At 39.3% G+C, this 25,906-nt stretch overlaps 1 protein-coding gene and 1 long non-coding RNA gene across 4 annotated transcripts in view; one reads left to right on the top strand and one right to left on the bottom strand.

The window, feature by feature from the left end:
• VMP1 (vacuole membrane protein 1) overlaps positions 1–25,906 on the top strand; it is a 120,818-nt gene that overhangs the window by 45,353 nt on the left and 49,559 nt on the right. For all 3 annotated transcript variants that reach the window (XM_060756783.2, XM_060756784.2, XM_060756785.2), the window contains exon 7: positions 4,307–4,438. In XM_060756783.2, the coding sequence (XP_060612766.1) occupies positions 4,307–4,438 (132 nt within the window). The remainder of the gene's footprint in view (positions 1–4,306; positions 4,439–25,906) is intronic.
• Positions 15,277–15,741, bottom strand: LOC137097693 (uncharacterized). The gene is made up of 2 exons (XR_010910362.1): positions 15,572–15,741; positions 15,277–15,483 (listed from the first exon to the last, which is right to left on the bottom strand). It is a non-coding gene; the product is annotated as an uncharacterized lncRNA (long non-coding RNA).

Here is a 25,906-nt window from a genome sequence, read left to right as displayed (position 1 = left end):
CGTCTTCATTGTAGCCAAATCTTATTTAGAATGTGATTGGAGGACATGGTATTTACATTTGAAAATATAAATATCAATGAAAAAAGCGACTGTGGATCACTTATTAATTGAGTTGTGGTGTTCAGTGATCGGACATTGCAAGAAGAGTTTAATGTATGCTGACGATCATGCCATCACTGCTCAAGCAGGGAGCTTCGAAATGGTGGAATAGAAGCTCTCCGAAGCTTTAGGTGCTCTTACTGCCTATTGCAGGGAAAATCAGCGGATTCCTAACCCATCTAAAATGCAGACGTGTCCTTTTCATTGTAAGAACAGACAAGCATTTTGAACTTTGAACAAACGATCTATGCTGACGATTGTGCCATCACTGCTCAAGCAGAGAGCTTTGAAATGGTGGAACAGAAGCTCTCTGAAGCTTTAGCTGCTCTTACTGCCTATTGCAGGAAAAATCAGCAGATTCCTAATCCATCTAAAACACAGACGTGTGCTTTTCATCTCAAACTCTGAAGAAATGATCTATGCTGACGATTGTGCCATCACTGCTCAAGCAGGGAGCTTTGAAATGGTGGAACAGAAGCTCTCCGAACCTTCACTTGTTCTTACTGCCTATTGCAGGGAAAATCAGCGGATTCCTAATCCATCTAAAATGCAGATGTGCCCTTTTCATTTTAAGAACAGACAAGCATTTTGAACTCTGAAGAGACGATCTATGCTGACGATCGTGCCATCACTGCTCAAGCAGGGAGCTTTGAAATGGTGGAACAGAAGCTCTCTGAAGCTTTAGGTGCTCTTACTGCCTATTGCAGGAAAAACCAGCGGATTCCTAATCCATCTAAAATGCAGACATGTGCTTTTCACATTTAGAACAGATAAGCATCTCGAGCTCTGAGGAAACAAGCTATGCTGATGATCATGCCATCACTGCTCAAGCAGGGAGCTTTGAAATGGTGGAACAGAAGCTCTCCGAATCTTTAGGTGCTCTTACTGCCGATTACAGGGGAAACCAGCTGATTCCTAATCCATCTAACATGCAGATGTGTGCTTTCCACCTTAAAAACAGACAAGCATCTCGAGCTCTGAGGAAACAATCTATGCTGACGATTGTGCCATCACTGGTTATATAAAGGGAGCTTTGAAATGGTTGAACACAAGCTCTCCGAAGTAGGGTGGCCTTTTGCAGTGGACAGATGGTAATTTTGTCAGTGCTGATTGTGTTTAAGTGCAAGCCAAGGTCTTTAGGCACTGCACCCAGTGTACCAATCACCACTGGGACTGGTTGTTGTTGTTGTTGGTACAAACAGACATATCTACTTTGACTTAACAATTGATATATTTATATTTCTTTCCCAATTGAGACCCAAAGTAGCAAATAAAGTGATTGATTGGGCTCTCCTTTGAAAACCCAGCTCACAAACCAGCGATCCAATTTGAATGCAAGACCTGTTGCAACCCCACTTCCTTGATCAGGCGCCACATCTGCACAAGAACAAGGAAGAACAAGCCCTGTGTTGCGTAGACATTTGTGCGTTTCCCTTTGACCGTTTGAGTCAAACTAAAGTTTCAAACCAACCTGGTCACTTTTGTTTGCTTTGCTCAACTACTCAAGGCAGCTGCCGTTCTTTCCCCGCAGCTGCCCCACGGGAGGGAACAAAGGAAACCAAACAGCTATAGAGTTGCTTGGAAGGAGGGGGCGTCCCCATAAAAGCACTTATCACTTATCCTGAGCAGAAACCATCTGCCTGCGGCCGGCCGAGGTGTGTCCCCTCCTCTCGCCAGCTGTCCAATTGTCCTACCTTTCTTTCCTGCCGCTTGGTAACCTGCCAAGCGTCCGCTTCTATTAACCTTTCATTAGCCAGATGGCCGGTGCGGAGCTGTGCTTGGGACTTACAGAGTTCAATGATTCAGGGTTTAGTTCCAGAAAACCCTCTCTAGTCTAATGATGATGATGATGATGATGATGATGATGATGATGATAATATCCAAAGTATGCTGATTCATACATATTCTTGAGCAGTTCACATTTGGGCATGTTGAGTATTCATACCAAGTTTGGTCCAGATCTATCATTGTTTGAGTCCACAGTGATCTGTGGATCTAGGTAAACTACAACTCCCAAACCCAAGGTGAATGTCCACCAAACCCTTCCAGTATTTTCTGTTGGTCATGGGAGTTCTGTGTGCCAAGTTTGGTCCAATTCCATTGTTGGTGGAGTTCAGAATGCTCTTTGGTTGTAGGTGAACTATAAATCCCAGCAACTACAACTCCCAAATGTCAAGATGTATTTTCCCCCAAATTCCACTAGTGTTCACATTTGGGCATATTGAGTGTTTGTGCCAAGTTTAGTCCAGATCTATCATTTTTGGTCCAGTTTGGTCCAGATGTATCATTGTTTGAGTCCACAGTGCTCTCTGGAGGTAGGTGAACTACAACTCCCAAACCCAAGGTGAATGTCCACCAAACCCTTCCAGTATTTTTTGTTGGTCATGGGAGTTCTGTGTGCCAAATTTGGTCCAATTCCATCGCTGGTGGAGTTCAGAATGATCTATGGTTGTAGGTGAACTATAAATCCCAGCAACTACAACTCCCAAATGTCAAGGTCTATTTTCCCCAAACTCCACCAGTGTTCACATTTGGGCATATTGAGTGTTTGTGCCAAGTTTAGTCCAGATCTATCATTGTTTGACTCCACAGTGCTCTCTGGAGGTAGGTGAACTACAACTCCAAAACCAAAGGTCAATGCCCACCAAACCCTTCCAATATTTTCTATTGGTCATGGGAGTTCTGTGTGCCAAGTTTGGTTCAATTCCATCGTTGGTGGAGTTCAGAATGCGCTTTGGTTGTAGGTGAACTATAAATCCCAGCAACAACAACCACCAAATGTCAAGGTCTATTTTCCCCAAACTCCACTAGTGTTCACATTTGGGCATATTGAGTATTTGTGCCAAGTTTAGTCCAGGTCTATCAATGTTTGAGTTCACCGTGCTTTCTGGAGGTAGGTGAACTACAACTCCAAAACTCAAGGTCAGTGCCCACCAAACTCTTCCAGTATTTTCTCAAACTTCCTAATGCCGCAACCCCTTAATAACGTTCCTCATGTTGTGGTGACCCCCAACCATAACATTATTTTCGTTGCTACTTCATAACTGTCATTCATAACTGTTATGAATCGCAATGTAAATATCTGATATGCAAGATGTATTTTCATTCATTTGGCACAAATACCCGATATGTCCAAATTTGAATACTGGTGGAATTAGGTGGGGATTGATTTTGTCATTTGGGAGTTGTAGTTGCTGGGATTTATAGTTCACCTACAACCAAAGAGCATTCTGAACCCCGCCAATGATGGAATTGAACCAAACTTGGCACACAGTTCTCCCATGACCAACAGAAAATACTGGAAGGGTTTGGTGGGCATTGACCTTGACTTTGGGATTTGTTGTTCACCTATATCCAGAGAGCACTGTGGATTCAAACAATCAAAGAGCATTCTGAACTCCACCAATGATGGAATTGAACCAAACTTGGCCCAAAGAACTCCCATGACGAACAGAAAATACTGAAAGCGTTTGGTGGGCACTGACCTTGAGTTTGGGATTTGTAGTTCACCTACATCCAGAGAACACTGTGGACTCAAAAAATTAAAGAGCATTCTGAACTTCACCAACGATGGAATTGAACCAAACTTGGCCCAAAGAACTCCCATGACGAACAGAAAGTACTGGAAGGGTTTGGTGGGCATTGACCTTGAGTTTGGGAGTTGTCGTTCACCTACATCCGGTGGACTAAAACAATGATGAAACTGGACTAAACTTGGCACAAATCCTCAATATGCTCAAATGTGGAATTTGGGGAAAACAGACCTTGACATTTGGGAGCTGTAGTTGCTGGAATTTATAGTTCACCTACAATCAAAGAGCATTCTGAACTCTACCAAACAATGGACTTGAACCATATTAGGCACGCAGAACTCCCATGACCAACAGATAATACCGAAAGGGTTTGGTGGGCATTATCCTTGAGTTTGGGAGTTGTAGTTTACCTACATCCAGAGAGCACTGTGGACTCAAACAATGATGGGTCGGGACCAAACTTGGCACGAATGCTCAATATGCCCAAATGTGAACACTGGTGGAGTTTGAGGAAAACAGAACTTGACTTTTGGGAGCTGTAGTTGCTGGGATTTATAGTTCAGCTATAATCAAAGAGCATTCTGAACCCGACCAACAATGGAATTGAACCAAACTTGGCACACAGAACTCTTATGTCCTTTTCTCTGTCTTCTCTATCCCATTTCCGCGTCCAGGGTGCTGGGACAGCGATTGGGGAGCTGCCGCCATACTTCATGGCCAGAGCTGCTCGTCTTTCTGGAGAAGAGCCTGATGATGAGGAATACCAAGAATTCGAGGAGATGCTGGAACACGCCCAGGCAGCACAGGTAGGAATACCCCTAAAGCCATCCATATTAATTCCTCCTACACAAGAGCGGTTTGAGCGACTTTTTAAACCAAGAGTAGACACCTCTAGGAGTTTGTAAGTCCTCCAGGGTGGTCTATGGCTGACTTCCACTGGAAGTTGAATATAGACCTAAAAATGCCCAAGGAAGCATTCTCTCTATATCCTCCAGTGCAGAAATTATTGTTATTTCTGTTTTAAAGTTTGTATATTTTAACCTGTATATTTATTTATTGTGATTTAATTTTTTAATGTTTATTTATTATTTATTTACAACATTTATATGCCGCCCTTCTCACCCCGAAGGGGACACAGAGCGGCTTACAAGATATATATACATACAATATATTATATTACGATTATTGGTTGTAGATGATGTGTTGTCTTTTTGGTTTCTGCTTATGTATGTACAGCGTTCCCTCGCTACTTCGTGGTTTGCTTTTAGTGGACTCACTGTTTCGTGGGTTTTTGAAAATATTAATTAAAAATCTATATAAATAAAAATGTAATGTTCGTTTGTGGGATTAACAGAACTGAAAAACCACTGGATGAATTGACACCAAATTTGGACACAATACACCTAACAACCCAATGTATGTCCTTCACTGAAAAAAAATTTGATTTTGTCATTTGGGAGTTGTAGTTGCTGGGATTTATAGTTCACCTACAATCAAAGAGCATTCTGAACACCACCAATGATGGAATTGAACCAAACTTGGCACACAGTTCTTCCATGACCAACAGACCAACAACCCAACAGTTCTTCCATGACCAACAACCCAATGTATGTCCTTCACTTAAAAAAATGATTTTGCCATTTGGGAGTTGTAGTATCTGGGATTTATAGTTCACCTACAATCAAAGAGCATTCTGAACCCCGCCAATGATAGAATTGAACCAAACTTGGCACACAGTTCTCCCATGACCAACAGAAAATACTGGAAGGGTTTGGTGGGCAGTGTCCTTTGGTTTTGGATTTGTAGTTCACCTACATCCAGAGATCACTATGGAGTCAAACAATGATGGATCTGGACCAAACTCTACACAAATACTCAATACTCCCAAATGTGAGCACTGGTGGAGTTTGGGGTAAAAAGAATCTTGCCATTTGGGAGTTGTAGTTGCTGGGATTTGTAGTTCACCTACAATCAAAGAGCATTCTAAACCCCACCAACGATAGAATTGGGCCAAACCTCCCACACAGAACCCCCATGACCACTAGAGTGGGCCACGGCAACGCGTGGCAGGGGACGGCTAGTATTAAATTAAATCACATGTCGGACACTTCCCAAGCGTCTAGGACTGTGTGATGTATTTTTGAATTATTATTATTGTTATTACTCTGCTGGCTGTTGTATTGGATCACATGTCGGACACTTCTCAAGTGTCTAGGACTGTGTGATGTATTGGCGAATAATGCGTACAGATCTGAGTAGGGTGGTCTTTTGCAGATGACAGATGGTAATTTTGTCAGTGCCAGTTGTGTTTAAGTGCAGGCCAAGGTCTTGAGTCACTGCGCGCAGTGTGCCGATCACCACTGGGACCACCTTGACTGGCTTGCGCCAGAGTCTTTGCAGTTCAATCTTTAAATCCTCAGCTTTTCCAATTTCTCAATTTTAAACAGTATGTTAATGTTTTTATTTTAAGACCTCTGAGAGATAAAGTGAGGTATTATTATTATTATTAATAGTAATAATAATAATAATAATCTCACCATTTTGCAGGGCCGTCTGTACTCTGCACAGCTGTGGTTGATACTTAATCTCCCCTTTTATGTAGTTCTAGTTGTCAGTAAGGAGTTAAGAGACCACAAACCAAGGAACTTTTATTGAAACGAGTGTGCAATCAATTCATTCCCTGGAGCTCAATGTTAACTAGCATGTGTACTGAATCACTTCCTGTATGCTGCGCCTTCCCTTTGTGCCACTCGCTTTCTCTTCCTGCCTGTGTCTTAATCTGCCGGCCAAGTTCCTTCTTCCTACGACATCAGAAGGGGTCACCTGTAGGTCTCAGGTTTTGGCCCTCAAATCCCAGTCTTGACTCGGAAGCCCAATTTGCCACCAAAACTCAGTTAATGCTCAATTTTTGTGAGCAGAACAGGATTATGTTTGTTTTCTTCTGTGTCAGGAGGGACTTGAGAAACTGCAAGTTGCTTCTGGTGTGAGAGAATTGGCTGTCTGCAAGGACGTTGCCTGGATATTTTACCATCCTTGTGGGAGGCTTCTCTCATGTCCCCGCATGAGGAGCTGAAGCTGACAGAGGGAGCTCATCCATGCTCTCCCCGCATTCGAACCTGCGACCTGTCGGTCTTCAGTCCTGCCTGCACAAGGGTTTAACACACGGTGCCACCGGATAATAATAATAATTTTAATAATAATAATTATTATTATTATTATTATTGTTGTTATATAGATCTCATTTGCTGTGACATACTGTGCTTTTGTGTCAGAATAATAATAATAATAATAATAATAATAATACAAAATCCAGCATATAGATCTCATTTGCTGTGACATACTGTGCTTTTGTGTCAGTAAAATAATAATAATAATAATTCAGTTCTTGTGGGTTTTTTCGGGCTATATGGCCATGTTCTAGAGGCATTTCTCCTGACGTTTCGCCTGCATCTATGGCAGGCTTCCTCAGAAGCCTGCCATAGATGCAGGCGAAACGTCAGGAGAAATGCCTCTAGAACATGGCCATATAGCCCGAAAAAACCCACAAGAACTGAGTGATTCCGGCCATGAAAGCCTTCGACAATACAATAATAATAATAATAATAATAATAATAATAATAATAAATATAATACAAAATCCAGCATATAGATCTCGTTTGCTGTGACATATTGTCAGTAAAATAATAATAATAATAATAATAATAATAATAATAATACAAAATCCAGCATATAGCTCTTGTTTGCTGTGACATACTGTGCTTTTGTGTCAGTAAAATAATAATAATAATAATAAGTAGCATTTGGCCTTCGTTGACGCTGCCTCTGTAGACAACTGTTGTACTTCCTCCTCAAAAAGTTATGATTGTTCTTCCACCGCCTTTGAGGAACCCAATGCCGACGTAGTGTCCTTGGGAACCCCGTGGCGTGGAAGAAACGTGTATTTGGCTACACTTTGCTGGACTCTAGGGACCACATGGCATGGAAGAAGTCCGCGTTTGGCTGTGCTTTGAAGGCCTCGTTATCATCCAATCATGAAGAAACGCTCGCAGATTTGCATCCGTTGGCACGGTGCGCTACGTGCACCGAAAGGCAGAAGTGTGTAGCGTGCGAAGCCACCCTAAACTGACCTGTCCTTGGAGCCAGTTACGCACCCGTGCCGCTTGCTCCCTGGCCAAAAAAACAGGCAAAAAAGGGAAATATTTGGCAGTTGCCCTGTGATACTATCGAACCATTTGCTGCTTTGTTTACTCTGTTTCCCCGATTCCCTTGTTGCCTTTCTTCCTCAAATACCACAAAGGGATTAAGGCAAAATAATGGGGTGTCCGTTGTCGTTGGGGTTGTTGAGTTTCATGGATCTGTGCCCCCCCCCCCTTATGTATTTTTCTCTCTCCTTTCTTTGACTCCTTTGAACCTTTGGCTCATTGTGGTTTGTCTGGCCATCACATGATTTCTTTGCACAAATCCCCCCCCCCCTCCATTTCCAGTAAACTGTTTGAACAGGGATGAGTCAGAATGAAACCAGCTTCCCTGCAACCACAGGAGTTGTTGAAGAATTTGTCAACGTGGACTCCAGGGGGAGGGGGAAAGAGAGAGAGAGAGAAAGGCATTGTGAGTGTGTGCGCTGCTTCAGATCCCAAGGAAGATTGTATATTTTTGTGCTAATGCTGCGTCACGAGTCCTAAGTGGGCGACTTCCTGCCCCGGCGAACGAACGAGTTGGGACAATGGACGTGCCTGTCACGAGTTAAATTCTAACCCTCTCTGCAGATAGAGACCTTTCTCTGGCATTTGTTGGAGGTCACTCCTTTTCTACTATTCATAGTCTACTCTCGCTCTTTGAGTATTTATTTCCTGTAACGGAGAGGGTGCAAAGTACACCAACCACACCCTACGACTGGTGATCGGTCACCATGATTTAACAGTCAACCAGCAGCAGGTGTAGAGCGTGACCTGAAGTTGACTTAAGTTGAGGATTAATGTTGGCCAAGATCCTACACAATCCGTAATGCAGCATTTCTCAACCTGGGGGTCAGGACCCCTATTGGGGGATCATGAGGGGGCTTCAGAGGGGTCGCCAAAGACCATCAGAAAACATATATTTCCGATGGTGTTAGGAACCCCTTTGGCAGAGAAGGCTGAAGACCTCTCCTCCTGTCCTTCTCTTCCTTTTTGGAAACAGACAATGAATCCTCCCACCAAAAGCTCTCCTCCTGCTGTGATTGTAGGTGAACTATAAATCCCCTTTGGCAGAGAAGGCTGAAGATCTCTCCTCCTGTCCTTCTCTTCCTTTTTGGAAACAGACAATGAATCCTCCCACCAAAAGCCCTCCTACTTCTGTGATTGTAAGTGAACTATAAATCCCAGCAACTACAACTCCCAAATGTCAAGGTCTATTTCCCCCAAACTCCACCAGTGTTCCCATTTGGCCATATTGAGTATTCGTGCCAAGTTTGGTTCAGATTTATCGTTGTCGGAGTCCACAGTGCTCTCTGGATGTAGGTGAACTACAACTCCCAAACTCAAGGTCAATGCCCACCAAGCCCTTCCTGTATTATCTGTTGGTCATGGGAGTTCTGTGTGTCAAGATTGGTTCAATTGCATCATCGGTGGAGTTCAGAATGCTCTTTGGTTGTGGGTGAACTATAAATCCCAGCAACTACAACTCCCAAATGTCAAGGTCTATTCCCCCCAAACTCCGTCTGTGTTCATATCTGAGCATATTGAGGTTTCGTGCCAAGTTTGGTCCAGATCCATCATTATTTGAGTCCACGTGCTCTCTGGATGTATGTGAACTACAACTCCCAAACTCAAGGTATTTTCTATCAGTCATGGGAGTTCTGTGTGCCAAGTTTGGTTCAATTCCATCATTGGTGGAGTTCAGAATGCTCTTTGATTGTAGGTGAACTATAAATCCCAGAAACTACAACTTCCAAATGACAAAATCATAATTTTTTGAGTGATGGTCACTCCTTGTGTAGTGAGACGTTTTGTTGCCAAATTTGGTGTGATTTTGTTCATTGGTTCTTTTGTCTTTAAGGTACTCATTATGCACAGAGCATTTATATATATATAGATAATAATAATAATAATAATAATAATATATTATAATATTCGACTTGTGATTTTGTGATACGAAATCCAGCATATAGAACTCGTTTGCTGTGACATACTGTGCTTTTGTGTCAGTAAAATAATAATAATAATAATAATAATAATAATAATAATAATAATAATATAAAACTTTATTTATCAAATGCCCGAATACAACAACAATACATCCATACTAACAAAATTTATACAACCCAACATATAAATGCGAATTATAACTTAGCAAGCTAAAATTAAATAAACGAAAATAATGTGATGGTTGGGGGTCACCACAACATGAGGAACTGTATTAAGGGGTCTCAGCATTAGGAAGGTTGAGAAACACGGATCGAAGTCTTGCTCTCATTATTTTCAATGACTTTTGTGTTTGCTTTCTGGGATTTTTGACTCGGTTTCCCCTTTGGAACAGTCATGCTCCGATGGAAACCCCCTTCGTTTTCCAAAAAAAGGGTTCACTGTGTTGCTTTGTTTGAACCAACCACACATTCAGAGCCTTCGTCGTCTCCGCGATCTTTTGGGCATTTCTTTCCCTCGACGTCATTCCTCCCGTCGAGCCAAGCTTCTGTTTCTTGATGTGCTCCACTTGGCTCCCAAGTTTTCCAAAAGGCCTCCTTGGTTGCCAGACGGGATGAAATGAGATGCCGTTGGCTTAAAATAGTTTACAAGCTGGTTTCACACAAGGCGTTGGAAGGAAGATTGGAAGAGGAGGCCATTCTTGAGATGGAGGACATTTTTTGCTCTTTCTCACCCGCCCAAACTAGATCCAGATGGCATCTCAAGAGGGTTCCTCATCCTCCTGGCCCTCTCCTTCCACAAACCAGTTGCCCTCCATCTGGTCTGACTTGCCTCAATGGGTGGCCATTGGAAGATCTGTCTAGATGTTGTACATTCCTGGACCTTGAGGCATTGATTTGGTTCATACATCTCCGGGTGGATCTCTCTTAACTCCTTCACCACAACTTTGCATGAGATCACTTCTTGCCCGGGTTGAGAGCCACTCGTCTCCTAGGAATGGATGAGTCCTCTGACTATTCCTGTTTCATGTATTGTCGAAGGCTTTCATGCCCGGAATCACTGAGTTGTTGTAGGTTTTTCGGGCTATATAGGCATGTTCTAGAAGCATTCTCTCCTGACGTGAGGCATCCTCAGAGGTCCTCCCAACCTCTGAGGATGCCTGCCATAGATGCAGGCGAAACGTCAGGAGAGAATGCCTCTAGAACATGGACATATAACCCGAAAAAACCTATAACAACCCAACACTACGTTAGTCCAATGCTCAAAACACAACATCATGCTGACTTTCGATGAGGATGATAACCTAGGAAACAGGAGTAGGGATGTTCTAGGTTTTTCGGGCTATATAGCCATGTTCTAGAAGCATTCTCCTGACGTGAGGCATCCTCAGACGTCCTCCCAACCTCTGAGGATGCCTGCCATAAATGCAGGCGAAACGTCAGGAGAGAATGCCTCTAGAACATGGACATATAACCCAAAAAAACCTATAACAACCCAACACTACGTTAGTCCAATGCTCAAAACACAACATCATGCTGAGTTTCGATGAGGATGATAACATAGGAAACAGGAATAGGGATGTTCTAGGTTTTTCGGGCTATATAGCCATGTTCTAGGGGCATTCTCTCCTGACATTTCGCCTGCATCTATGGCAGGCATCCTCAGAGGTTGGGAGGACCTCTGAGGATGCCTCACGTCAGGAGAGAATGCTTCTAGAACATGGCCTTACAGCCCGAAAAACCTACAACATCCCTATTCCTGTTTCCTGTTATCATCCTCATTGAAAGACAGCATGATGTTGTGTTTTGAGCATTGGACTAACGTAGCGTTGGGTTGTTGTAGGTTTTTTCAGGCTATATGGCCATGTTCTAGAGGCATTCTCTCCTGACGTTTCGCCTGCATCTATGGCAAGCATCCTCAGAGGTAGTGAGGACTGTTGGAACTAGGAAAATGGGTTTATATATCTGTGGAATGACCAGGGCGGGAGAAAGAACTCTTCTCTTTTGGAGCTAGGTGTGAATGTTTCAACTGACCACCTTGATTAGCATTTGATGGTCTGGCAGTTGTTTCTCAATCTGGGGATCAGGACCCTTGGTGGGGTCGCCAGGGAGTGTCAGAGGGACCACCAAAGACCGTCAGAAAACACGGTATTTACTGTTGGTTATGGGGGTTTTGTTTGGGAAGCTTGGCCCAATTCTATTGTCTTTGATTGGATGTGAACTGTAAATCCTGCAACTACAACTCTCCAATGTCAAGATCTATTTTCCCCAAACTCCACATTTGAGTATTCGTGCCATGTTTGGTCCAGATACATCATTGTTTGAATCCACAGTGTTCTCTGCATGTAGGTGAACTACAAATCCCAAACTCAAGGTCAGTGTCTACCAAATACTTTCAGTATTTTCTGTTGGTCACAAGAATCCTGTGTGCCAAGTTTGGTTCAATTCCATTGCTGGTGGAGTTCAGAATGTGTATTGATTGTAAGAGAACTATAAATCCCAGTAACTACAACTCTCAAATGTTGAGGTCTATTTTCCCCAAACTCCACCAGTGTTCACATTTGAGTATTTGTGCCACATTTGGTCCAGATACATCATTGTTTGAATCCACAGTGCTTTCTGGATGTAGGTGAACTACAAATCCCAACACTCAAGGCCAATGCCTACCAAACCCTTCCAGTATTTTCTGTTAGTCATGGGAGTCCTGTGTGCCAAGCTTGGTTCAGTTCCATTGCTGGTGGAGTTCAGAATGTATATTGATTGTAGATGAACCATAAATCACTCCAACTACAACTCCCAAAGGACAAAATCAACCCCCTCCCCCAACCCCACAAGCATTTAAATTTGGGTGTATTGGGTATTAAAATGTTCCCTCACTTATTGTGGGTGTTATATTCCAGGATCACCCGCGAAAAGTGAAAATCCGCGAAGTAGGGACACTATATATATAGTGTGCCTACTTCGCGGATTTTCATTTTTCGCAGGTGGTCCTGGAATGTAACACCCACAATAAGTGAGGGAACATTGTAGTATATATATATAGTGTCCCTACTTCGCGGATTTTCATTTTTCGCAGGTGGTCCTGGAATGTAACACCCACAATAAGTGAAGGAACATTGTAGTATATATATATAGTGTCCCTACTTCGCGGATTTTCATTTTTCGCAGGTGGTCCTGGAATGTAACACCCACAATAAGTGAGGGAACATTGTAGTATATATATATAGTGTCCCTACTTCGCGGATTTTCATTTTTCGCAGGTGGTCCTGGAATGTAACACCCACAATAAGTGAAGGAACATTGTAGTATATATATATAGTGTCCCTACTTCGCGGATTTTCATTTTTCGCAGGTGGTCCTGGAATGTAACACCCACAATAAGTGAGGGAACATTGTAGTATATATATATAGTGTCCCTACTTCGCGGATTTTCATTTTTCGCAGGTGGTCCTGGAATGTAACACCCACAATAAGTGAGGGAACATTGTAGTATATATATATAGTGTCCCTACTTCGCGGATTTTCATTTTTCGCAGGTGGTCCTGGAATGTAACACCCACAATAAGTGAGGGAACATTGTAGTATATATATATAGTGTCCCTACTTCGCGGATTTTCATTTTTCGCAGGTGGTCCTGGAATGTAACACCCGCAATAAGTGAGGGAACATTGTAGTATATATATATAGTGTCCCTACTTCGCGGATTTTCATTTTTCGCAGGTGGTCCTGGAATGTAACACCCACAATAAGTGAGGGAACATTGTAGTATATATATATAGTGTCCCTACTTCGCGGATTTTCATTTTTCGCAGGTGGTCCTGGAATGTAACACCCACAATAAGTGAGGGAACATTGTAGTATATATATATAGTGTCCCTACTTCGCGGATTTTCATTTTTCGCAGGTGGTCCTGGAATGTAACACCCACAATAAGTGAGGGAACATTGTAGTATATATATATAGTGTCCCTACTTCGCGGATTTTCATTTTTCGCAGGTGGTCCTGGAATGTAACACCCGCAATAAGTGAGGGAACATTGTAGTATATATATATAGTGTCCCTACTTCGCGGATTTTCATTTTTCGCAGGTGGTCCTGGAATGTAACACCCACAATAAGTGAGGGAACATTGTAGTATATATATATAGTGTCCCTACTTCGCGGATTTTCATTTTTCGCAGGTGGTCCTGGAATGTAACACCCACAATAAGTGAGGGAACATTGTAGTATATATATATAGTGTCCCTACTTCGCGGATTTTCATTTTTCGCAGGTGGTCCTGGAATGTAACACCCACAATAAGTGAGGGAACATTGTAGTATATATATATAGTGTCCCTACTTCGCGGATTTTCATTTTTCGCAGGTGGTCCTGGAATGTAACACCCACAATAAGTGAGGGAACATTGTAGTATATATATATAGTGTCCCTACTTCGCGGATTTTCATTTTTCGCAGGTGGTCCTGGAATGTAACACCCACAATAAGTGAGGGAACATTGTAATATATATATATAGTGTCCCTACTTCGCGGATTTTCATTTTTCGCAGGTGGTCCTGGAATGTAACACCCACAATAAGTGAGGGAACATTGTAGTATATATATATAGTGTCCCTACTTCGCGGATTTTCATTTTTCGCAGGTGGTCCTGGAATGTAACACCCACAATAAGTGAGGGAACATTGTAGTATATATATATAGTGTCCCTACTTCGCGGATTTTCATTTTTCGCAGGTGGTCCTGGAATGTAACACCCACAATAAGTGAGGGAACATTGTAGTATATATATATAGTGTCCCTACTTCGCGGATTTTCATTTTTCGCAGGTGGTCCTGGAATGTAACACCCACAATAAGTGAGGGAACATTGTAATATATATATATAGTGTCCCTACTTCGCGGATTTTCATTTTTCGCAGGTGGTCCTGGAATGTAACACCCACAATAAGTGAGGGAACATTGTAGTATATATATATAGTGTCCCTACTTCACGGATTTTCATTTTTCCAGGGTGAGGCAGAAGTGAGGAGAGATTTAAAGGCATTGCCCACTTTCTTTTCCTATCTATAAGGAAGGGGCTATAGGGCCATGATTTACATACTGATTTGTATCTCTCCTCTCTCTCTCTTTTAAATGATTGTCTGCCTCTCGCCATGGTTGCCAAAAATCCGCGAAAGAGTGAGTCCGCGAAAAGCGAACCGCGAAGTAGCGAGGGAACACTGTGCACCCATATTCTCTCCCATGTCGTTCCCATATGTATCTGTCATGATAGAGCCACAAAGCCATTACTTTTTGACCCACCCGTGTATTATCACCAAGCTGGCTATGCATGACTGAGAATGGCACATTTTCGGAGAAGTTCTGGGCCTGGGAAGGCTCATACAAGTCGATATGGTTTGCAAAAAAGCCTGGATTTTAGCCATACAGGCCTTATTGGTGCAAATTGTACTTTTCTGTGTCTTTCAAGCACAGAATCTCGGCCGTTGCTCAGCCTTGAAAAGAGGAGGAAAAGGAACGATTGTGGACTGGGTTAGAGGTGATCACGCCCGTGCATCTGTTTTAAATTCCCGTGACGACTGACTTCCCCGGGCGGGCGAGACAGCCATCGTCAGCAGAAGTGCTGAGTAATGAGTTGTAAACTTCTTTCTCGCTCTTGCCTCGACTTTCTTTGGCTATCGGCACCAGAACACAGTGTTCCCGGGCGGAGTGTTTCCCATTAACTCCCTCGCACACCTGTCGAAAGAAAAAGAGAGAAGGAAACAAATAAAAAGGAGGAGGAAACAGAACGAAGAAAGATAACTGGCGGGCAGGATTGTGTTACTTTTGTGGGATTGATTTGAATAGTCAATAGTGCGTCGTGGAAGGCGCCGTCCGTTTGCTTGGCCGTTTTGTTTCCAGATTTACGATTTGCGTATTTCCTTCTTGCTCGTCCTCTGGAGGGTTCAAATTGTCATACAACTTTTCAACTTGTTCCGACATCATTCCCACACCTTAAAAGAACAGAAAGAAAGAAAGAAAGAAAGAAAGAAAGAAAGAAAGGTGATCTGCTTCTCACTCTTGGGAGATTCAAAGCAGTTTAAATACATACATAAATAAATGTTCCCCATCGTGGTCACTGTGAATCGCACATATGGTAATTCCTGTACCTGCACAGAACATTAGCCCATATCACCATATTGAACCAAACAACAAAGATTGAGGCAACTGAACAAAATTTTATGTATTAAGACACTTATAATAATTTGGTATTTATTTATTTATCATATCAGGAGCGAGCCAAGGGTACAGTTGCAATATATTTATAAAACACCCAGTTTAAAAACTTGGCATTATGCTCGATTTCCTTTATAAAATAATAATAATAATAATAATAAAACTTTATTTATATACCGCTCCATCTCCCCGAAGGGACTCAGAGCGGTTCCCAGGTAACATTACAAAACATACAAAGTAAAAAAACAACGTAACCACAAGATTAACAAAACAAAATATAAGCATAAAAATTGTCGCCATAACACACATATATTAAAAGTAAAAGTTTCCTTTGGCTACTTGGAGAGCTTCTGGTGTCACTGTGAGAAGGTCCCCCGTTGTGCATGTGGCAGGGCTCAGTTTGCATTGTCATAGGTGGTCTGTGATTTGCTCATTTCCACACTGTCGTGGACTCCACTTTGTGGCCCCGTTTCTTAAGGTTGGCTCTGCATCTCATGGTGTCAGAGCTCAGTCTGTTCAGGGCCTTCCAATTCACCCAGTTTTCTGTGTGCCCAGGAGGGAATCTCTCATCCAGTATCAGCCATGGATTGATGAGGTTCTGGGTTTTCTCCTGCTACTTTTGGACTCTGGCTTGCTAAGGCATTCCTGCAAGTATCTCTGTCAATCTTAGGAAGATGTTTGTTGATTTAAGGCATTGGCATGCTGGCTGATATCCGAACAGAGGATAGGCCAGAGATGTCACTGCCTTGTTCCTTTCATTATTGGCTGCTACTTGAGGTTCCGGGTTTTAGCCTGCCACTTTTGGACACTCGCTTGCTGAGGTGTTCCTGCGAGTATCCCTGTAGATCTTAGAAAGCTGTTTCTTGATTTAAGGCATTGGCGTGCTAGCTGATATCTCAACAGAGGATGGGCCAGAGATGTCATTGCCTTGGTCCTTTCATTATTGGCTGCTACTTCCCGGCGGATGTCAGGTGGTGCAATACCGGCTAAACAGTATAATTTCCCTCAGCAGTGTAGGAGGTAGACATCCTGTGATAATGTGGCATGTCTTATTAAGAGCCACATCCACTGTTTTGCGTGGTGAGATGTGTTCCACACTGGGCATGCATACTCAGCAGCAGTGTTGCAAAGCGCAAGGGAAGATGTCTTCACTGTATCTGGTTGTGATCCCCAGGTTGTGCCAGTCTGCTTTCGTATGATATTGTTTCTAGCACCCATTTTCCCTTGATATTCAAGCAGTGCTTCTTGTAAGTCAGAGCACGGTCCAGAGTGGCTCCCAGCTATTTGGGTGCACTGCAATGCTCCAGTGGGATTCCTTCCCAGGTCATCCTCAGAGCCTAAGGTGAAAAGCATATCTGCATTTTAGATGGATTAGGAATCAACTGGTTTCCCCTGCAATAGGCAGTAAGAACATCTAAAGCTTCAGAGAGCTGTTCAACCATTTCAAAGCTCCCTGCTTGAGCAGTGATGGCATGATCGTCAGCATAGATCGTTTCTTTAAAGCTCGAGATGTTTGTCTGTAATTAAGGTGAAAAGCACATGCCTGCATTTTAGATGGATTAGAAATCAGCTGGTTTCCCCTGCAATAGGCAGTAAGAGCATCTAAAGCTTCAGAGAGCTGTTCAACCATTTCAAAGCTCCCTGCTTGAGCAGTGATGGCATGATCGTCAGCATAGATCGTTTCTTTAAAGCTCGAGATGCTTGTCTGTAATTAAGGTGAAAAGCACATGCCTGCATTTTAGATGGATTAGAAATCAGCTGGTTTCCCCTGCAATAGGCAGTAAGAGCATCTAAAGCTTCAGAGAGCTGTTCAACCATTTCAAAGCTCCCTGCTTGAGCAGTGATGGCATGATCGTCAGCATAGATCGTTTCTTTAAAGCTCGAGATGCTTGTCTGTAATTAAGGTGAAAAGCACATGCCTGCATTTTAGATGGATTAGAAATCAGCTGGTTTTTCCTGTAATAGGTAGTAAGAACATCTAAAGCTTCAGAAAGCTTCTGTCCAACCATTTCAAAGCTCCCTGCTTGAGCAGTGATGGCATGATCGTCAGCATAGATCGTTTCTTTAAAGCTCAAGATGCTTGTCTGTAATTAAGGTGAAAAGCACATGCCTGCATTTTAGATGGATTAGAAATCAGCTGGTTTTTCCTGTAATAGGTAGTGAGAACATCTGCTTCTGTCCAACCCTTTCAAAGCTCCCTACTTGGGTGGTGATGGCACGATCGTCAGCATAGATGAAACTGTCTTTTCAGTAGTTCAGGAATTTGTTGAGTTCTTCTTTGTCTCCATGGCTGCAAATGTTGAAGGTGCCATCTGCATATGGGCTATTTTGTGGCCTCTTTCCAGGACTTGTTTGTGTTTGATTGGATGAGTTGGGGAGAGTTTTGATGTGCTTTTGAGCTCAGTTTGGGCTCCACATGCCTCCAGCAACACATTTTCCCGGGCTCTCCGTTTCAGGGAAGGGAAAGCCAAGAGAGGGTTTGTATCTTGGGTCAAACGAGGAGCATCTCGTGATTATCTTAATCATCAGGGTTTATATATATCAGTGAAGAAACATCCTTTGTTTTCGGTCCCTCTTTGTGGTTGGGGATATTAATACGTGGATCGAGGCTTTGCCAGCTGGTCCCTTGACTTCCCAGTCCAGGCTTGCCTCTAGAACACCATTCGGTGGTAGATGCGTGGGCAGCATCGGCACACAGAAAAGCCAGAAATGAATGTGGAAAAATTCAGAAGGGATGTTACTTAACAGCATATTGATGCCATTCTGGACGTGTCTTCTTTGCAGGCCCATGCAATGGATGCTGGGTGCTGCTGTCAGCCTTGGGGGATTTGCCTTGTGGGAGGGTTCTCTGTTCCAGATCTCTCCTCCTCCTGATCCCTGCAGCTGCAGATTGCAAGGGGAAATTACTCACCATTGGGCCAAGCTGCCTCCCAGACATGTTGGAGCCACACTTTGGTGGTAGAGCACCTGTTTTGCATGCAGGAGGTCCCGGGTTCACTCCCTGGCATCTGCAGTTAGATCAAAGTTCGACACTCACCCGGATTACTTTACAACTAATTGTTTTTTGGCAGTAGTTAACAGAGGATTGCATCTTTCAATGTTATATATCAGCATTTAAGACAGCCTTGGGCAAACTTGGGCCCTCCAGGTGTTTTGGACTTCAACTCCCATCATTCCTAACAGCCGGTAGGCTGTTAGGAATGATGGGAGTTGAAGTCCAAAACACCTGGAGGGCCCAAGTTTGCCCAAGGCTGATTTAAGACGTAGGTTTGGAGTGCCTCTGATGTTGCTTTAAGAAGGACCTAATGAGCATATTTGCTGTGATGTTATGTACATGTAAATAGAATAGTCATATAATAACAAATAATATTATTATGATATATATTATAATAATACATCACATTACATTAGGTGATCCCTCATTTTCCAAGGATGATTGTCTTCCAATATTCTTGTGGGTCTGTATGTGGCTGTGGAGCTCTATTCTTGCTTTATCTTCTTCCGCAGTGAGGGCATCAGTTTCCAGGTGGAAGGCGGTCTCGGTCGGGGTTGGCTTGACGCGCCTTCCTCTTGGCACGCTTCTCCCTTTCGCCCTCCATTCGTGCCTCTTCAAATTCTGCAGCACTGCTGGTCACAGCTGACCTCAAGGGCCAGGGCTTCCCACTTCTCAGTGTCTATGCCAGAGTTTTTAAGGTTGGCTTTGAGCCCATCTTTCAATCTCTTTTCCTGTCCACCAACGTTCCGTTTTCCGTTCTTGAATTCGGAGTAGAGCAACTGCTTTGGGAGACAGTAGTTGGGCATCCGGACAAACTGGCCGGTCCAGTGGAGTTGGTGGCGGAGGACCATCGCGTCAATGCTGGTGGTCTTTGCTTCTTCCAGCACGCTGACGTTTGTCTGCCTGTCTTCCCAAGAGATTTGCAGGATTTTCCGGAGGCGGCGCTGATGGAATCGTTCCAGGAGTTGCATGTGACGTCTGTAGACAGTCCACGTCTCACAGGCATAGAGCAGGGTTGGGAGGGGAATGGCTTTATAGACAAGCACCTTGGTGTCCCTACGGATGTCCCGGTCCTCAAACACTCTCTGCTTCATTCGGAAAAATGCTGCGCTCGCAGAGCTCAGGCGGTGTTGTATTTTGGTGTCGATGTTGACTTTGGTGGAGAGGTGGCTGCCAAGGGAGCAGAAATGGTCAACATTTTCTAATGTGACACCATTAAGCTGTATCGCAGGCAATGGAGAGGGGTTGGCTGGTGTCTGCCGGAACAGAACCTTGGTTTTCTCGATGTTCAATGACAGGCTGAGCTTCTCATATGCTTCTGCAAAGGTGTTTAGAGTGGCTTGTAGATTTTCTTCTGAATGCGCACAGATGACTGTGTGCATTATAATAATATTATAATAGTCATCTAATAATACCTCTAATATCCTAGGTCCTTGGGAAGAGACGAACCTGAGACACTTGGATCTAATGAGCATGCATGCTGTGATGTTATGTAAATAGAATAGTCATATAATAATAAATAATATTAATATGATATATAATATATTATAATAATATTATAATAGTCATCTCATAATACCTCTGATATCCCAGGTCCTTGGGAAGAGCCCAGTATTCAGAGACGAACCTGAGATGTTTGGATCTAATGAGCATGCATGCTGTGATGTTATGTCAATGTAAATAGAATAGTCATATAATAATAAATAATATTAATATGATATATAATAATAATAATATAATTGTTATCTAATAATACCTCTAATATCCTCTAGTATTCAGAGACGAACCTGAGACACTTGGATCTAATGTGCATGTGTGCTGTGATGTTATGTCCATGTAAATAGAATAATAATATAATAATAAATAATATTAATATGATATATAATATATAATAATATTATAATAGTCATCTAATAATACCTCTAATATCCTAGGTGCTTGGGAAGAGCCCAGTATTCAGAGAAGAACCCGAGACACTTGGATTTAATGTGCATGTGTGCTGTGACGTTATGTAAATAAAATAGTAATATAATAAATAATATTAATATGATATATAATAATAATAATAATAATAATAATAATAATAAAATAGTCATCTAATAATACCTCTAATATCCTAGGTTCTTGGGAAGAGCCCAGTATTCAGAGACGGACCTGAGACACTTGGATCTAATGTGCATGTGTGCTGTGATGTTATATACATGTAAATAGAATAATAATAATATCTTACTATATGATAAATAATAATAAATACAATAATAATATAGTAATTTATTTATTTATTTATTTTTATTTATATAATAATAATATTATAGTAGTCATCTAATAATACCTCCAATATCCCAGGTTTTATTAATATAGTAATAATCTAATAATATCTGCTGTGATGTTATGTACATGTACATAAAATAATAATAATAATAATATAAATAATAATAACAACAACAATAGTAATCATAATATAAATAATATTAGTTTACTACGAACTATCCCCTGCCACGCTGTGGTCCAATCTGTGTATATGTGCTTTGTGTGTGTATATATTTGTGTATATGTGTATATATGTGGTTTTACACATGCATTGTTATATATATATATATTAATTTTTGGCTTTTTAAGTCTCTTCCACTGTGTTTTTCAGTGTTTTTATGAGTGATAGTCCCTCGTTGACCTGATACATGTATTGTGGCCAAATTTGGTGTCAATTCGTCCAGTTATGTTAATCCCACAAACTAACATTACATTTTTATTTTTATAGATATGATATATAATAATAAATATAATAATAATATAGCAATAATTTAATAATACCTGCTGTGACGTTATGTACTTGTACATAGAATAATAATAATAATCATCATCATATAAATAACAATATTATTTTACTATATGATATATAATAATAAATATTATAGTAATATAGTAATAACCTACTAATACCTGCTGTGATGTTATATACATGTAAATATAATAATAATAATGGTAATAATTATTATAATTATATAAATATTATTTTACTGTATGATATATAATAATAAATAATATAGTAATAATCTAATAATACCTGCTGTGATGTTATGTTCATGTACATGAATACTACTACTACTACTACTAATAATAATAATAATGGTAGTAGTAATAATAATATAAATAATAATATTATTTTACTATATGATATATAATTATAACTATAATAATAATATAGTAATAATCTAATAATACCTGCTGTAATGTTATGTGCATGTAAATATAATAATAATAATGGTAATAATAATTATTATTTTTTACTATATGATATATAATAATAAATATAGTAATAATCTAATAATACCTTCTGTGATGTTATGTTCATGTACATGAATACTACTACTACTACTAATAATAATAACTATAATAATATAGTAATAATCTAATAATACCTGTTGTGATGTTATGCACGTGCACATAGAATAATAATAATAATAATAATAATAACGTAATAATCGAATAATACCTCTAATATCCCAGGCATTTGGGAAGAGCCTGATATTCAGAAATGAACCCCAGATACTTGGACCTAATGTGCATGTGTCCTGTGCTGTTATGTACATGTAAATATAAAAATAATATAATAATAAATAATATTAATATAATAATAATAATAATAATAATAATAATAATAATAATAATAATAATAATAATAATATGGTAATCTAACAATACCTCTCATATCCTCGGTCCATGAAAAGAGCCTGATATTTAGAGACAAACCCCAGACACTTGGACCTAATGTGCATGTGTGCTGTGTTGTTATGTACATGTAAATAGAATAATAATACTATAATAATAAATATTAATATAATAATAATAATAATATAGTAATCGAATAATACTTCTCATATAATAATACTAATCGAGTCCTTCGGGAGATGCTAGCGGGGTACAAATAAAGTTAATAATAATAATAATAATACTTCTCATATCCTAGGTCCATGAAAAGAGCCCAATATTCATATACGAACCCCAGACACTTGGACCTAATGTGCATGTGTCTTGTACCGTTATGTACATGTAAATAGAATAATAATACTGTAATAATAAATATTAATATAATAATAATAATAATATAGTAATCGAATAATACTTCTCATATCCATGAAAAGAGCCCAATATTCATATACGAACCCCAGACACTTGGACCTAATGTGCATGTGTCTTGTACCGTTATGTACATGTAAATAGAATAATAATACTATAATAATAAATATAATAATAATAATAATAATAATAATAATAATATAGTAATCGAATAATACTTCTCATATCCTAGGTCCATGAAAAGAGCCCGATATTCATATACGAACCCCAGACACTTGGACCTAATGTGCATGTGTCTTGTACCGTGATGTACATGTAAATAGAATAATATTATTAAAAATATAGTAAATAATAATAATATAATACCTTGAAATTTCAAGATGCCTTGATATTTTTTCCCCATTCAATTATTGAATCCAAAGGCTTCCAGGAGCAGTAATTTGCACTCATTTTTGGGAAGAAGAGAACCGAAAGCAACTAGACAACAGCTTGGAAATGAAGGTTTCAAAGGCTGTAAATCGGGAGCTGATGAGTCGGCCTTTATTTCAACATTTTTGCAAAATAAAAAAGCCTCTTCCCGGCATCATTTTTGTGTTCGGATGATTAATCTTCCAAAGTAATTACTAATAGTTTTAACTATTCCTGGCCGGTGCCGTCTCCGTGGCGGGAAGCCCTTTTCCCAAGCTTGCCGTAGTCATCGTTTTGTCAGGAACAGACTCAAAATAATAATAAATATAATAATAAATATTAAAATAATAATAAATATAATAATAAATATTAAAAATATAATAATAAATATAATAATATTAAAATAATAATAAATATAATAATAAATATAATAATATTAAAATAATAATAAATATAATAATAAATATAATAATATTAAAATAATAATAAATATAATAATAAATATAATAATATTAAAATTAAAATAATAATAATAATAAATATAATAATATTAAAATAATAAATATAATAATAAATATAATAATATTAAAATAATAATAAATATAATAATAATAAATATAATAAATATAATAAAATAATAATAAATATAATAAATAAATTGGGAAAACGAATCTCATTAACCAAGAAGAGGGGAGAAGAGAGCCTAATTCCTTTAATTTGGGAGAAAACATGTGTTGCCCATAAGTAACTTTTAAAAGTATTTCTACATTTAATTCTTTCCATTTCCCTGTTTAAAAAAAGCCACTTTCCACATTGAAATCTTTGAATTATAAGTTGTGAAACTGACCGTTTATAGCACCTGAAAATTGAAACTCGGAAAGAGATTTTTTTAAAATTATTTTTATTACTGATTGATTTCTGTCTTCTTAAAAAAAGTAACCGATGAGTCATTTCGCATTAAGAAAAAAAAATCAAAAGTACGTGGTTTAAAAATTTTTTGGGGAGGATCTGAAACTATCAATGCAAAGACCAGAAATTCTTGCAATTTCAATTCTTTTTCTCGTCCTGTTTATTCACCTTGGATTTTCTTTTCTTGCAATCCTTAGAATCTTACTTTTGGGTTGTTGTAGATTTTTTGGGCTGTCTGACCATGTTCTAGAAGCATTTTCTCCTGACGTTTCGCCTGCATCTATGGCAAGCATCCTCAGAGGTTGTGAGGATGCCTGCCATAGATGCATGCAAAACGTCAGGAGAGAATGCTTCTCAAACATGGCCATACAGCCCAAATATTATTTTACTATGTGATCTATAATAATAAATATAATAATATTTACCCAGTGATTCCAGCCATGAAAGCCTTCGACAATATATCAGTATTTTCCCCCACTATCCCAGCTTTTCTGTTGGTTGCTCTATGTTTTTGAAGACCTACGATTTGAAGATTCACCTGGTTATAATATAATATAATATAATATATTGCACATACATATAATATTTATAAAGTAATATAATGCAATATAATAGTACTACTAATATTATATTATAATTATATATTTATATTACTAATAATATAATGGTATAGTACAATATAGTAATATTTAATGCTGATATTGTACTGTGCTAATAATTTAATATAATAAAATATATTGCACATACATATAATATTTATAATATAATGCAATGCAATATAATACTACTACTAATATTATATTATAATTATATATTTATATTACTAATAATATTACAATATAATGGTATAGTACAATATAGTAATATTTAATACTGATATCGTACTATGCTAATAATATAATATAATCTATTGCACATATATATAATATTTATAGTAATAGAATGTAATGCAATATAATACTACTACTAATATGATATTATAATTATATATTTATATTACTAATAATATTACAATATAATGGTATAGTACAATATAGTAATATTTAATACTGATATCGTACTATGCTAATAATATAATATAATATAATATAATATAATATAATATAATATAATATAATATATTGCACATACATATAATATTTATAATAATAGAATGTAGTGCAATATAATACTAATAATAATATGATATTATAATTATATATTTATATTACTAAAAATATTACAATATAATGGTATCGTACAATATAGTAATATATAATACTGATATCGTACTATGCTAATAATTTAATATATTTATGTACATATATCTTGTAAGCTGCTCTGAGTCCCCTTCGGGGTGAGAAGGGCGGAATATAAAGGTCATAAATAAATAAATAAGATTTAAGAGAGGACAATTGATAGAATAAGAAGTAGAGTCTCCATTGAATTGTTTGGCATTAATACCCCAACTTTCCCCATAACATTATTTTTGTTGCTACTAATTTTGCTACGAATGATAATGTAAATGCCCAATATGCAGGATGTATTTTCATTCACTGGACCAAATTGGGCACA

The sequence above is a fragment of the Anolis sagrei genome, chromosome 11 (assembly GCF_037176765.1).
Source record: "Anolis sagrei isolate rAnoSag1 chromosome 11, rAnoSag1.mat, whole genome shotgun sequence".
Classification (NCBI taxonomy): Eukaryota; Metazoa; Chordata; class Lepidosauria; order Squamata; family Dactyloidae; genus Anolis; species Anolis sagrei.
The sequence above is the reverse complement of the archived record's forward strand: the minus strand, read 5'-3'. Positions and strand labels throughout refer to the sequence as shown.